Raw genomic sequence first — 15322 nt, 5'->3', positions numbered from 1 at the left:
AGAAACATGACACAGGGACCCGAGAATGTGTTACAGTTAGTATATTTGGACCTTTCCTGATGTATGAAGAGTATTAAATAGACACTTAAAGGGTTTGAATCAAATCTCTGTAAAAATGGCACCCTTCTAACATTACTCTACCCATCAGGATATATTCAAATGTACCCACTGTAACAAAGTGTCGAGTCCCTGAGATATATAACAAACACATACAGCTGCATACATATATATGTGTGCACGCGTCCTGCACATGCGTATACCAACCTCATGCGTGAGGTGAAGGACGAAGCGTTTCCCTCTGAACCTGTCGACAAGACATTCGGCTCCGTACCCCCGGACGTCCAGCAGGTCCACGGTGATAGAATCGTCTGGGGTGAGGTAACAGAAGAGCGAGGACCCCTTCAGGACAAACCAATACCTGTGGAACCAATATCAGCAAAATGGTAATACCGACAGGATATATTCTAACCTTCATCAGTCTATCCAAATCGTACGAAGGTTTCAGTGAGAATTATTTATACGAAACCTTGTTTAAATTAGACTTTGTAGGTTTTAAACCCGTACAGTGTACAACACCAAATCCATTATCGATGATAACACGAGACCGTTTGATGTATTAGGCGATTCCATCCAGATGGACTGGCCGACTTTAAAATCACTATTTTTACTCTTCTGACATTATCAAGCATGTGAGAGCCTGTTTCTCGCATACATGTACTTCTATGTCGTTATAAGAAAACCTTCTATTCTAAAATTAAAAACTTGTGCAGTTAACATAGGTTAGGGAAATAATTCTTACCAGGGCGAGGATTTCTATACTAGTGGTAGAATATCTAAGTTTTAGTAAAGGAGAACAAGACACTGAAATGCAAGGAGAATGAATCAAAAATGGTATACAGGTCATTTATGAGAAAATACGGCACAGATACGAGACAGCCACTCTGTGATACTAACGAGTACCCTAAACAACCAGAAACTCAATGAAAGTCGTCATTTAGACCACTAACTATCTAACTAAGACAAATCAGATGCTGGGTGTGTTCGACAGGATCATGATTACCACCAATCTGTTACTGTTGTCCGGATCTCAACAAATGCCTTTTTGTTTCGTTCCAAACGTTTTATCGCTCTAGTTTTGCAGTCTAATTTTAAAACCGCTATCGCTACAAAGATCCGGCTCACTGCAAACGAGGCTCACACAACATTTGATGATATCTAAATGATATTATCAGAACAAATTTTAAGGATGCTAAAAACAGCCTTGCTTTCTCTTTTTCAAATAATTTGAAAATTTGCTTAAAGTGGTAATGTTATCAGTCACACATAAAAGCCGTTTTAGCTTCCATGAGAGCGTAATTGGGATTTGCCTTTTTCACTTCTTTAGAAGCATTGACGAACCATATTGTGTAATCGCAGAGAGCTTTGTGTTAAATAAATAAGTGAAGAAACTATGTGAAACAGATTAACGTTCGTCACGCTCTCGACATTAACTGTGTTTGCGTACCATTTACTAGGTCGATCTGTGTGATTGGTAAACGATCCGCGTGCTTACCATTGAGGAGTGCGGGTCAGCCCTACTGATAGCCACCAGACGAGGTCTGTATACCCCCACCCACACATCTGGCGCTATCTCGCCCCCACCTATCTCTGTACATATCCCGCTTACGTCCTTATCTGTTGATACATGTGGTTATGTTCCTGAAGTTTCAGTACTTGTTGTTAGTGAAAGTGTAGGTGCCATATTGGTCACAGGCCAAGTTCTAGGTAAAAATATTATGTAGACTTGTACATTTCTGTATGTGTAAAATATGAATTAGTGCTATGCATTAATTACTTTGTTTATTTCAAACAGACCAAACATTCCACAACAATATGAGATACGGCAGAACCACGTACAGGACTGGTATAGAAACATGAGTTTTGTTTGTTTCAGTGCTAATATTACATCGGCCTAATCTCGGTATGTTGACAATGGTAAATCGTTCACTAGTCTATACAATGGAGCAATTGTTACTCCGTCATATTTTAGTGGGGTAACATATAACCTTTTACAGACCTTATCTCACCAGTACACCAAGTTTACCCAATGATCATATAAACGTTTATTTATCATAACTTTTGAGTATTATATGTCAAATACAAAATCTACAGTTGTTAGATGTTCGTGATGTTAACAAATTAGTAAATCTAAACTTTCAATATTTGAAACGAAACACAATGGACATAGTTATGTAAACTGACGTCAATGTACAAGAAGGGTTTGCCGATGATGTTTAAAACAACTTCTAACACATCCATATGGTACCCTATCAGGGGCGGGCAGACACATCGGTATCCCGCCGATTCGAAGCTTGCCAGTAACCTCCCTCTTTCAACGAACCAAACTTTGATATATAGTTCAGCTCTGTTTCCAATCCCTAACTATAGTTTTTTGGAAAATTGACAAAATACGAAATTGTAAACCTGTAAGAAAATATACAGATGTAATGCAAATGGCGGTGCCTTACATATCTTTTCATTTCTTAAGATTTTATTCAGTTGTAGGCTTGGTCAGCTTTTAATGATTATTAAAATATCAACGATTTTAATTTCATTGTACCATTAAGTGAAGCTGCAGTTGATCGTTATTGATTTTTAAACTCATTTAAACATTAAAGATGAATGCGATGTACTTGATATCGTCGTCAAATTTGAATTAATTTAATAACAGACCAGCTCACCGTTCTATCTTTCTATTTGAAACATCCTAAATTTCAATTGAAAGTTTACATATTCCTGTTGAATAGGGAAATACAATATATTTATGGTTGGCAATTTCAGACACCCATACCGATTAGTGTCGTCCCCTATCCCACAGAAAACCCCGCCTCCCCTGACTTGACCGACAATCCCCTCCCCCTGTGGGGCCTGATATCACCGATTCACTAGCTTCATTTATATCTAGCTCACTGGCTTTTCTCTGTATGGTTTTGGTTATACACACATACGTCTGTATATAAAAATGTAAACAGATTTAAGTATGAGTCATGTTTATGATCAATAACTTATCCTATTGCATTTTATATTAGTCGTATATTCGTCACAGTGACTAGATATTGAAGGGACACAGGGTCATACCAAACAGACAATATATTTTTGTCACAGTGACGGGATATTGAAGGGACACAGGGTCAGTGACAGTGACGGGATATTGAAGAAAGAAAAGTTGGTGGACAGAATATTAAGCTTTATGAGTTTAACGTGATAACTTTAAAAAAGTATCTAGAACAATTGTGATGTTGTTCATCACATTGACAGTTTCACCTATGTGAGTATCACATTAGGAAAAATCAGAGTAACCAAATCAGAGTAACCACAAAAGCGTTGTCCTGGGTACTCTGGAAATTGTCATATATTCTGTATTTGGTACAATTCCTATATTTGGTACCACTAACAACGAATCGATGTTTCTGGATCCACTTTCAAATAGCAAACTTCATCTAACAGGGAATGAGTTGAAATTTGAATTTCGGCCCCACATGTGTACACTGTAGTTAGGAAAAACTCGAGTTAGCCCTGTTAAATTGTACGGGTACTGTTGCATGAGGTTATAACCTATAGGAGAAATAGGTTATTGAACTGTTGCTTACCTGAGCCATTGTTCGCTGATATTTCTTCTCTCCATGTACCCGGTGATGACTGGCTCCTCAATTTCTTTTGCAGCTATTTTCTTAACTAACAGAGCTTTGTGCTTCTTCCGCCGTGACGCCGGTGAGGCTTCTGGTGAGTTGTCTACCTTTGTCGCCATGGCAGCAATTTTGTTCTCCTGACCGGAAGCGGAAGAAGATGATGGAGTGACGCTTACAGATTTTGTTCTTCTTAGATTGCGCGACTGAAAAACACAAAAAATCCAAAAACGTTATGATTACGCACACAAAGAACAATCCTGAACTACAGCTATTGAAATGTACGATAATAAATGATATTTACACAATGATCGTCAACAAGTATCTCCCTTTGGTCCAGTGACGTCTATCCAGGTAGTGACGGGAATGCTATGGGAACATAGATATTATATACATTTCCTGTAGTATATACCCGAGAGTGTGTTGTCTGATTGGGCCGGCCTCCACTACAGTTCAAGGAGTCTAGAACACTTCGTGGCTGTGTAAACAAATTGTGCTTGCTATACTGTCGCTTACATGTTTAACACATAAAGTATATATGTAGCTTTGTTGAAGTGGCTACACAATGTCGTTCTCCAGTCCGTGGACAACATCAAACATGCTCCATTAGTCAGTGCTGTCCATATCAAAATTTAATAACTCGGCTATAAACTGACTTTCACTCAATCACAATCTATGGATCAGAGAGCGTGCACACTACCATCTGTACAGGGTATATATAACCAGCTGTGGTCGTATCTGGTGTTACCGTACTGGGCTACAAGTATCAAATGGTTAGTCACAAATATACAAAGATGTAGGTAACCGTAATAAGCTGTTATATTGGAATCGTTCAGGTGCAACGTACCATATTCTTTCTCCATTGAAATTATGTAATAAAAATGTGCAAATTTAACTTCAGATATAAAATATTAAAATACAGAATAACCGACGAAAAACTGAATTAAAACTCCGTCAACCAGTTTGCTTCAAAAACCAAATATGCTTGATAAACCCCTGGCTCCAGCTATTGATGACAAGGTTAAGAATTTCTCCACACATTCATGCAAAGCTAATGAACTTCTACGTGCATAATCACCCAAAGAAATGCTGCACGTGTATGACAATTTCAGGCACTCCTACACGTGACAAGCTAAACGCAAACACGTATATAACTGCTTGATGTTTTCCCATGTTTTTGTTGTCGAGACGGTCACGTGATCCTCGTGTAGCTACCTATGTACTTACTGATATCAACCTCTAATTTGGCTCATTGCTAAATTCCAATCGTTGGTGTTTTTCAGGAAATAGTCTTGCTAATTAAAATAAATTAAATGGTACTATGTAGAAATCTTCTTAAAGCTTGTACAGCAAAACTTACTTAAAGAGTTAAGTCCACTGTTAAAATCTTAATCAAATAAAACCTTTCTCAGCAGTGGAATCCGGGCGGTCCGAAATGTCTGAACATTGATGCACGGACGTGTAAACCACGCGCAGTAACATGGTTCCTGGACGTGAGCACACAGCGTGATATACGGAGGAGTCGGGACGACCCCTAGTTTGCGTGTAACCTCCTCCCTATTCCTCGCGTGCAGCCCCGCCAGTCTCCACAGCTGGGCTGTCTCAGACGTAATCACCAACGCTTCAAACTACTTTACACTGAACGTGCTGACAATGATAGAATTATGTACACACATATTTCTTCTTCAACTGCCTTTTTCAGACACGTTTTTTTCTATCGTATATCGGTAGTCTGTGTAGAGTCTCCTCATTAGTGACACGTGACACATGCACATGTAAAACAGAGGCATAGGTCAATCTCATTAACACAGTTCCAGTATAAAACACACGACACCAAAAATATATTAGGATATAGATGTATATGCGTGTTAATATACCGCGTGACACGTGCCAGTAACAGATGGTGCTCCTGTGTAGTATTTTACCCTAAGTAGAGCAACAATGACAGACATTTAAATATTACAGCCGTAATCTCTTAAACTTACATTTTCCCCATCAGAATTCTAACGAAGGAAAGGAATAGCGCTGAAAACGTCGAGTTGGACTATATTGATATGCAGACGTTCTCCGTTAAATGCTATACACACGCTTAGGCTGAAAACAACTTCGGAAATAATTAGATTTAAAATGAGCCAGCCCCCGAAGTAAAAATAGCCCCCCATTACGGCCTGTACACAATAACTATATGGGGTATAATGAGTACGCCCACCTGGTTACGGACAGCTTAAGACGTCATGTATCTTAACTTGGTCTTAAAGGTTCACAATGATCACGTAATTGAGTGTTGTTTGGCTGTTGTTGAAATTTAACGCAGACAAACACATATTGTGTTATATCATTAACATTTTAAACTTATTTTGAATGAAATCTAGCTGTTTAAGCTAATCGGATCTGCATAACCTCGGCCCTCAATTCCGCCCAGAAAATGTACATGTGTTCTCAGTTTAACTTTCTGTAATTACACATTAGATGTCGACCGTACGAGGACTGAATCATCACATCCAACATACCTATACGATAACGTATAGTACACGTGTAGCTATTTCTGTCAAACAGTTAACATGTCTGTCGGCACACCTGTGACATGTGGATCAATCCAGATACAAACGTAGACAGGACAGACAAAAATACAGGAATAGCTTTAAATCACACTAAATACTTCATTGTGTGATTTAACTGATAAAAAGTGGAATTATTGAAATATTTTTAATTCCTCTACAAGTACTGTCTGCCATCTCACGACTAATACAGTACCAGTGTCCGTACGTCGTCCTCTCATTGATAAAGGGCTGATATACATGTACATCTATCCCGCATCACCCTCGCCCTGATATTCTAGAGAATAAGGGATGGCCACCCTGCTATACTGTATTGAGAACGACGGCCACAAATCGTCCCTATCCCCTGCAGTCCTTTCAGTCGACAAGTGTGCCAATCATCTCTCACCGCACGTCGGGTAATTTAAATTTCATAAAGTTTGGATGGCTTTCGTATAAATTCTCTCTTTACTGTCGTTTTATGACCACAACATGGTTTATTGGTCATAACAAGGGATTCCAAACACCTTACCATTACTGATGGGACTGAAATTCAGGACCTAAGGTTAACATAAACATTTTACGAGCTTTTGTATGACGTCAGATCAAAAGCTGCGGTTATGGTTGATTAGTGTGATAACGAGGCTAAGTTATGACACCAAAGTCTTGTCACTGTCCCAAGTCTGGACGTAACCTCCAAGAATAGCTAAACACAATTCTCAAGTGGTATAAATATCACTGAACGTTTCTCGATATTACTTTCACTAAAATGGTCCTGTTTGTTTTTCAAAAAAATGTTTTTTTTTAATGTGTCAATGTTATCACGTACGTAATTATAGATGAAGTCAGACTGCCGTTGTAAAGTGTCTTTCTATTTCATGACATGAACACTGGACGGAAAGGAGAAATATACATAAATGACGCACCAGTCTTGTACAGTAGTGATGTAAACATTCGAATCGAGTAACTGATATCTCGTCAAGGGCGTGTTACACTTTAACTGAATTTCGTTTCGTTTTTTTCTATCTCGTCCCGATAGGGTTTTATATCTTCTAGGGTTACTTTATCACCAAACAGCGCCATATTGCTTTCGTCCAAAAACAAACGAAACATCTGTGAGAGGGCGATAACACTGCTACAGACACGTCCTGGCAGACGATCTAATCTTCGTTTTGATCTTATTGGGTGTATTTTCAATCATTATTTCTCGAGGTCGGTCGTGTAACTCCTCTCCGATAACACTCGGTCTCGACATGACCCTCTTCAGAGAACCGAGTGTTTATGACCGACAATTTCTGTTCTCACAGGGCTTTTCCAGGTTAAGATCTACATATTTGGGGTACAGTGTGATTGCTAGATACTAGAAGCTTTATTACTCGTGTAAGTAATTATTGCGACAAATTGGAGAAGGAGTATATGTTTAGCAGTGTCGACATGACGTACAGGGTGTTTTAATTTAATCAAGTCACAACATTTCCACATAGCATGAGACCAGAAGTAGAATTCGTTATGGAAATCAACTGTTATACTGTAACCGAATTCGTCTTAGGGAAAACAAAATCGTTAAAAATGAATACATGTATTTAAAACTACTGATTTTCGATTTGCTGCCTTTTATAGTTTTGCTCCAGGCCTTAATAGAAACATGATATTTCAAGTAAGTACATGTCGCTGATTCGTTGTTGCAAACCATTGCAGGGCAAGGTAAATACAAAAAGGTATCACAGATATGCATCAAGAAACGTGTTTGCGACTATCGTAAGATCTCGAACGTAATACAGCAGGCTACCTAGTGTGACACAACGCAAACGGACACCAAAACTGCTTACCTATAGTCGGCGGTAGTAGGGGAGATGACGTATAATAAAATGTTTTAGTCAAAATCAGAAAGTGTTGATAATAGCACATTTTATAACGGGATGTCATTAGAACGGAGAGTAAACACATTCTGAGGCTGAAAAAAATGACGATGAAAATGCGTGTTCGGCCAATCTCCTAATACATGTACATATGTCGACACGTGCTTTGCATGTCGGTGGTCATTCAAAGACAGGTTGTCATGCACAGGTAGAAATCCAGAGGTCATTTTGCGACCTGTATGCATATACATTATAGCCAGACCACAATGACCGGTCGTGTTAGCCTCCGATTATTATATTGCTTACAGGACGGAGAGAACGAATAGATTCAACGTTCAAACAAAGTGATAATTAAAGTTACAAGTTAAATCATGACGTAACGGGGTGTGTTATTGATATACCATAACCATAAACAAGGGAGATTCCTAAAATAAATGGAATCGCCCGATACGAATATCTCACGTATGGTCAATGTGACGTGTCATTTTTGTCCAACTTTATTGAGTGTTCCGTATCAACACAACTCGGTACAGGAAGACCTCACACACCCGCAGCCGATATAATGTCACGGCACTCAATGACCCAGTCCGGTGTCATATTGTCTCGTGAGTGTATTCCACAGACAGTGTCTGCGTCATAAACAACTCCTGAGCATCTCTCTTTGCATATCAAACGGTAAGAGTGGGTTAATTTATACTTCTCGGACGTGACAAAATGTGACCAGTGTGCGAATTCCTGGGTAGAGCAGATATCTGGGATAAGGGCATTGGTCTTTAACATGAGAGTCTCATATTTAGCGCAAAACTGTTCATGTGTATAAGACTTCTATTGAATCAATCGTTCATGACTTACCGATGACATCATGGCATCGTCAGAGTCACTTCCGGTTTCGTCAATGTAATTATACTCCATAGCATTGGGATAGTCTATTTTCCCGGTATTCCTTATTTTAACGTTTGTTAGCCAGAGAAACGGGCGGTGGAAGATTTTGTAGGCCATTTTGTTATGTTTCAATTGTTAAAATATCGGCATTATCCATTCATTTCAGACCAGTGTTGGATATACTGCAGAGAATGAAATAAACGTTTTAGAGAATTTACGATCCAAACACTTCCGGTCAAATAAAGTAAGGTAAGCTCTTCCTCTTTAACCATGGACAGTTTTGGTGTTTTACGGTAGGTTTATCCCACTTTCTAGCTAACAATTGGCACTTCCGGTATTTTAAAGTATGGTTTATCCCTCTTCTTAACTAACAGTGAACACGTCTGGTATTATTAAGTAAGTTCCAATACTCTGCTACAGTATCATTGGACACTTCCGGTATTTTATAGACGGGTGTACCTCTCTTCCTCGCTAACCGTTAACACTTCCGGTATTTTATAATAAGGTTAACCTCTCTTCCTCGCTAACCGTGGACACTTCCGGTATTTTATAGTTTGTTTTGATACTCTTCAACAGTAACCTTGGACACTTCCGGTATTACATAGTAAGATTACCCCCTTCCTCGCTTACAATGTACACCTTCGGTGTTATTTATTTAGTTTTATACTCGTCAGAAGTAATCTTGGACACTTCTGGTATTTAAAGTAAGGGTTAACCTCTTCCTCACTAACCGTGAACACTTCCAGTATTTCACTGTACAAAAATACTTCCAGTATGTTTTAGAAATGTTACTCAAATCCTTCACGAACCAAATGCAAGTTGATTTCATTCAATCGCTGTAAGATGAGGTTGTTTCCTCAAGAGAAATCCAACATCCCGAGTTTCAAGGTCGCACAAACACAATACTTGTTAATGCGTTAATTGTTTGCGTGAGGAAATAGAACTGACAATTGCCTGCATTGTCTGAGGTTATGTGGCGTTACCTAACACGTCGGAATGGCAGGAATCCTCGTCACGGCCGTACCGAGACGTAATACTACACTCTGAAGTTACCCCCGCTCTACGACAGGGGAGGTAATCAGCAGAACACAGACACGCGGACGGACAGCTATTTCCTTATCTAGTCTGGACAATTAATTAGGTATGGATTGCGTGTCCTTGCTGCAGCAATAGTTAGACTTATTACGTGAGGGGGAAGTGAGGAAGTGCATGCGTATCCTATAAACAGTTTACACACCACATTTGAATCTTCCAAGATTATGGTTTGGTTTTATTAAGTTTTACGTCCTATTAACAGCTAAGGTCATTAAGGCCGTGTCTCCACGTGTGTGATGTATGCGTGCGTGTGTGGATGTCTGCTGGAGGATGTATATGTTGGCGATTTGCCTCTTTGTCAAAGCGCGGTTCTGATGCTGTCTTTATAGTGCTGCCGCACTGAAATACATTGTAGGCGGCCGCCACTGTTGTATTATCAAGCTTATCAGATACTATGACGATTCAGAATTCGAACCTGTTCCAAACCATATTACACGGAGACAGACTATTCTAAATGTTAATTAAATTGATCACATTGATACAATCTAAATCCGTTAATACCCCAACTGTCCAGTATGTAAAAAGTCATCGTCAAATGATAAACAGAATGTTACGTAGCTGGTATAAAGTCATCGTCAAATGATAAACAGAATGTTACATAACTGGTATAAAGTCATCGTCAATGATAAACAGAATGTTACGTGGCTGGTATAAAGTCATCGTCAATGATAAAGTCATCGTCAATGATAAAGTCATCGTCAAATGATAAACAGAATGTTACATAACTGGTATAAAGTCATCGTCAAATGATAAACAGAATGTTACGTGGCTGGTATAAAGTCATCGTCAAATGATAAACAGAATGTTACATAACTGGTATAAAGTCATCGTCAATGATAAACAGAATGTTACATAGCTGGTAGAAAGTCATCGTCAAATGATAAACAGAATGGTACTTAACTGGTATAAAGTCATCGTCAAATGATCAACAGAATGTTACGTGGCTCGTCAATGATAAAGGCATCGTCAAATGATAAACAGAATGTTACGTGGCTGGTATAAAGTCATCGTCAAATGATAAACAGAATGTTACGTGGCTCGTCAATGATAAAGTCATCGTCAAATGATAAACAGAATGTTACGTAGCTGGTATAAAGTCATCGTCAAATGATAAACAGAATGTTACGTAGCTGGTATATAGTCATCGTCAATGATAAAGTCATCGTCAAATGATAAACAGAATGTTACGTAGCCGGTATAAAGTCATCGTCAAATGATAAACAGAATGTTACGTAGCTGTTATAAAGTCATCGTCAAATAAAAAACAGAATGTTACGTGGCTGGTATAACGTCATCGTAAAATGATAAACAGAATGTTACATAGCTGGTATAAAGTCATCGTCAAATGAAAAACAGAATGTTACGTAGCTGGAAAAAAAGTCATCGTCAAATGATAAACAGAATGTTACACAGCTGGTATAAAGTCATCTTCAAATGATAAACAGAATGTTACGTAGCTGGTATAAAGTCATCGTCAAATGATAAACAGAATGTTACGTAGCTGGTATAACGGCATCGTCAATGATAAACAGAATGTTACATAGCTGGTATAAAGTCATCATCAAATGATAAACAGAATGTTACGTAGCTGGTATAAAGTCATCGTCAAATGATAAACAGAATGTTACGTGGCTGGTATAACGTCATCGTCAATGATAAACAGAATGTTACATAGCTGGTAGAAAGTCATCGTCAAATGATAAACAGAATGTTACGTAGCTGGTATATAGTCATCGTCAATGATAAAGTCATCGTCAAATGATAAACAGAATGTTACTTGGCTGGTATAAAGTCATCGTCAAATGATAAACAGAATGGTACATAACTGGTATAAAGTCATCGTCAAATGATAAACAGAATATTACGTAGCTGGTATAAAGTCATCGTCAAATGATAAACAGAATATTACGTAGCTGGTATAAAGTCATCGTCAAATGATAAACACAATGTTACGTGGCTGGTATAAAGTCATCGTCAATGATAAAGTCATCGTCAAATGATAAACAGAATGTTACATAACTGGTATAAAGTCATCGTCAATGATAAACAGAATGTTACATAGCTGTTAGAAAGTCATCGTCAAATGATAAACAGAATGTTACTTGGCTGGTATAAAGTCATCGTCAAATGATAAACATAATGTTACGTGGCTGGTATAACGTCATCGTCAAATGATAAACAGAATGTTACGTCGCTGGTATAAAGTCATCGTCAAATGATAAACAGAATATTACGTAGCTGGTATAAAGTCATCGTCAAATGATAAACACAATGTTACGTGGCTGGTATAAAGTCATCGTCAATGATAAAGTCATCGTCAATGATAAAGTCATCGTCAAATGATAAACAGAATGTTACACAGCTGGTATAAAGTCATCGTCAAATGATAAACACAATGTTACGTGGCTGGTATAAAGTCATCGTCAATGATAAAGTCATCGTCAAATGATAAACAGAATGTTACGTGACTGGTATAAAGTCATCGTCAATGATAAACAGAATGTTACGTGGCTGGTATAACGTCATCGTGAATGATAAACAGAATGTTACATAGCTGGTAGAAAGTCATCGTCAAATGATAAACACAATGTTACGTGGCTGGTATAAAGTCATCGTCAAATGATAAACAGAATATTACGTAGCTGGTATAAAGTCATCGTCAAATGATAAACAGAATGTTACATAACTGGTATAAAGTCATCGTCAATGATAAACAGAATGTTACGTGGCTGGTATAACGTCATCGTAAAATGATAAACAGAATGTTACATAGCTGGTATAAAGTCATCGTCAAATGAAAAACAGAATGTTACGTAGCTGGAAAAAAAGTCATCGTCAAATGATAAACAGAATGTTACTTGGCTGGTATAAAGTCATCGTCAAATGATAAACAGAATCTTACGTGGCTGGTATAAAGTCATCGTCAAATGATAAACAGAATGTTACGTGGCTGGTATAACGTCATCGTCAAATGCAAAATATAATCGTGTATCCGTGTACTAGTTCAAAACCATTTCAAATATCAGAGGGTAAAAATACCCTCATACTCGTGCAATCCCTGGGTCACGTGACACATGTAGTTGCCATGACAGAGTAACCATAACATAGTTATCATTTCACAGTTACCAGGACAACCATGCCTTACAATTGAACGGTCCCGCCTTTGGCGATTATTCGGTCATTTCAAACGTACCGTATGATATATAACGTTTGACGTGCTATCATTATAGTGTTTGGTTGTGTATATGATAAAGCTGACCCGAGCAGGGACAGTTCCCCTGCTTCTCTTTAGTCTCGGTGTCACATACAGTATATATACATTTATATATATAAATTATGGCTACAATTGAGCTCGCCTGTACTTCTCCATTCGACAAATCTCGACAGAATCCCGGTCATTGTCGTTTATGGTCAAATTTACGTGTAGTACATACATGCCTATATTTCTCAGGTGTAATAAATTACCACGGTTAATTTGTCAGATATAGGGACAGGTGTGTATGTAGGTGAGAGAGGGCAGTCAGGTTACCTTTGTACCAGGTATACATATAACTGACATCTCGTGTGAAGTTTTCACAAATGACGAGCAAGATATACAAAAAATACAGAATAACGCGTCAAGAAATGAAGTAGGACTGTTACGTGGGGGTGGTGAGTGTATCATCTACCAGTGAAACGCCAACGCACCTGTTTACATTATACAAATACATACACAAACAACCTATACCCTCACTGGAAACGCGCTAGCGAAAAATATGCAGGTATTTTTTCACAAAATGTACACAAGTCAGAAAAGATCAATTACAACGTCACTGTAAGACCGCGGATTTGTTTCTATGACGACCAGGTAGTGTTATGACTCATTCGAGTATTTCTGTACTCCAGTGAAGGATTGTAGACTAATGGCGGATATAATTCATTAACCAATAATAAAAAATATTGTTCATAAAAATCTAGTTCGGGTAATATACAAAAAAATGTACTAACTCTCCATCCATGGCCAGATTGCAGAGTTACAATATGTGGTGTTAATAATAAACATGTATGGCGTTTTATTTGTCACGTAGAAGAAAATTCATGTATTGCACCATTGCAGAAGGTAGCGCCGTCTTGCGTTTTAACATTTCTTTCATTTCCTGTCTACGTCACCCATCAAGGTGGGGGATCGGGAAAAGAATACACCTGCTGTTACCCACTGCATGTATCGTAGGAGGCGGCTAATGTGGGGAACCCCTGCAGGATTGGGGATTTGCTTTGGTGTCCTTTATTTGGGGATACAAAGGCGCCCAAAATTAATCTGCTGCACCCATTGATATTTTTGGGATCTTTATCTTTCTTTCTACTTCTAACTACCTTTTATTTCCTAGCGCCTTGCTTGGCAACACCTCACTTTTGGCCTTGATCTTGAGCGTTCGCCCAGGTGAAGAAGGCAATGTGTTCTGTCCCCAGGTCGGGACAAACCAAAGTCCTTAAAAATGGTAGTTGTTATGCACTACTTAACGTTCAGCATTTAAGGGAATGGCAACAATTGGTTCACCCGTTGTCTGTATAATGTGACCGGGCGGAATGCTGTGCTTGGTGCCTTCGACATGGTATTTCAGGGAGATAGCACTATAAAGTCGGCATCAGATCCGCGTTATCACAAGGAGGCAAGCACACAAACATACCATGTCTCCTGCATACAAACACGCAAGCAAGCATACACTACACACATGGATGCACGTCCTTAAATGACATTAGCTGTAAATTAATAGGACGTTAAACAATATTAAACCAAACCAAACCAACCCTGTTTACGTGCACATGATTTACACATGACATATAAATTACGTCATGCCTGCACTGCTTGGTTTCTGCCAGAATGTCGATCACGTGTCTATACGTTAAGTTTTAATACATACAGTTTGAAATTACTTCCTGCTATTGAACGAACATGAACTCTATGTGTACTCAAACACAATAGTTGCACAACAGGTTCAACATGACCTGGAGTCATTGGTAAAGTACAGGCCGCCGTGGCCTTTTTCATTCGGGAAATAACTTGACAAAACAAGACCGTCAATTACTTTGACGAGCCAGGTATAGTCCTGGAGAATTTGAGTATAAATATAGCTTCTAAATCTACTTCTCTGCTTGCTAATGTCGGAATAGATTGATAACTCAATTAATTACAGTAGACAGAAAACAGCAGAGTAAAGATGGAGTACGGCAGCCGAGCAGCGCCAGCAACTTCCGGTTAGTTCATTTCGGAACTTCTTTGATAATACGAACATCGGAACCTCTC

General features: G+C 38.6%; 1 protein-coding gene across 4 annotated transcripts in view; it reads right to left on the bottom strand.

Annotated features, from left to right (window-relative positions):
• The window catches only part of LOC110450192, a 107835-nt gene that overhangs the window by 4081 nt on the left and 88432 nt on the right, over window positions 1–15322 (bottom strand). For all 4 annotated transcript variants that reach the window (XM_021497513.1, XM_021497520.1, XM_021497527.1 and 1 more), the window contains 2 exons: window positions 3630–3871; window positions 265–418 (listed from right to left, as the gene is read on the bottom strand). In XM_021497513.1, the coding sequence (XP_021353188.1) occupies window positions 265–418; window positions 3630–3871 (396 nt within the window). The remainder of the gene's footprint in view (window positions 1–264; window positions 419–3629; window positions 3872–15322) is intronic.

Source organism: Mizuhopecten yessoensis, unplaced genomic scaffold, assembly GCF_002113885.1.
Source record: "Mizuhopecten yessoensis strain PY_sf001 unplaced genomic scaffold, ASM211388v2 scaffold523, whole genome shotgun sequence".
In the NCBI taxonomy this organism is placed as follows: Eukaryota; Metazoa; Mollusca; class Bivalvia; order Pectinida; family Pectinidae; genus Mizuhopecten; species Mizuhopecten yessoensis.
This window is presented reverse-complemented; position numbering and strand designations above follow the sequence as displayed.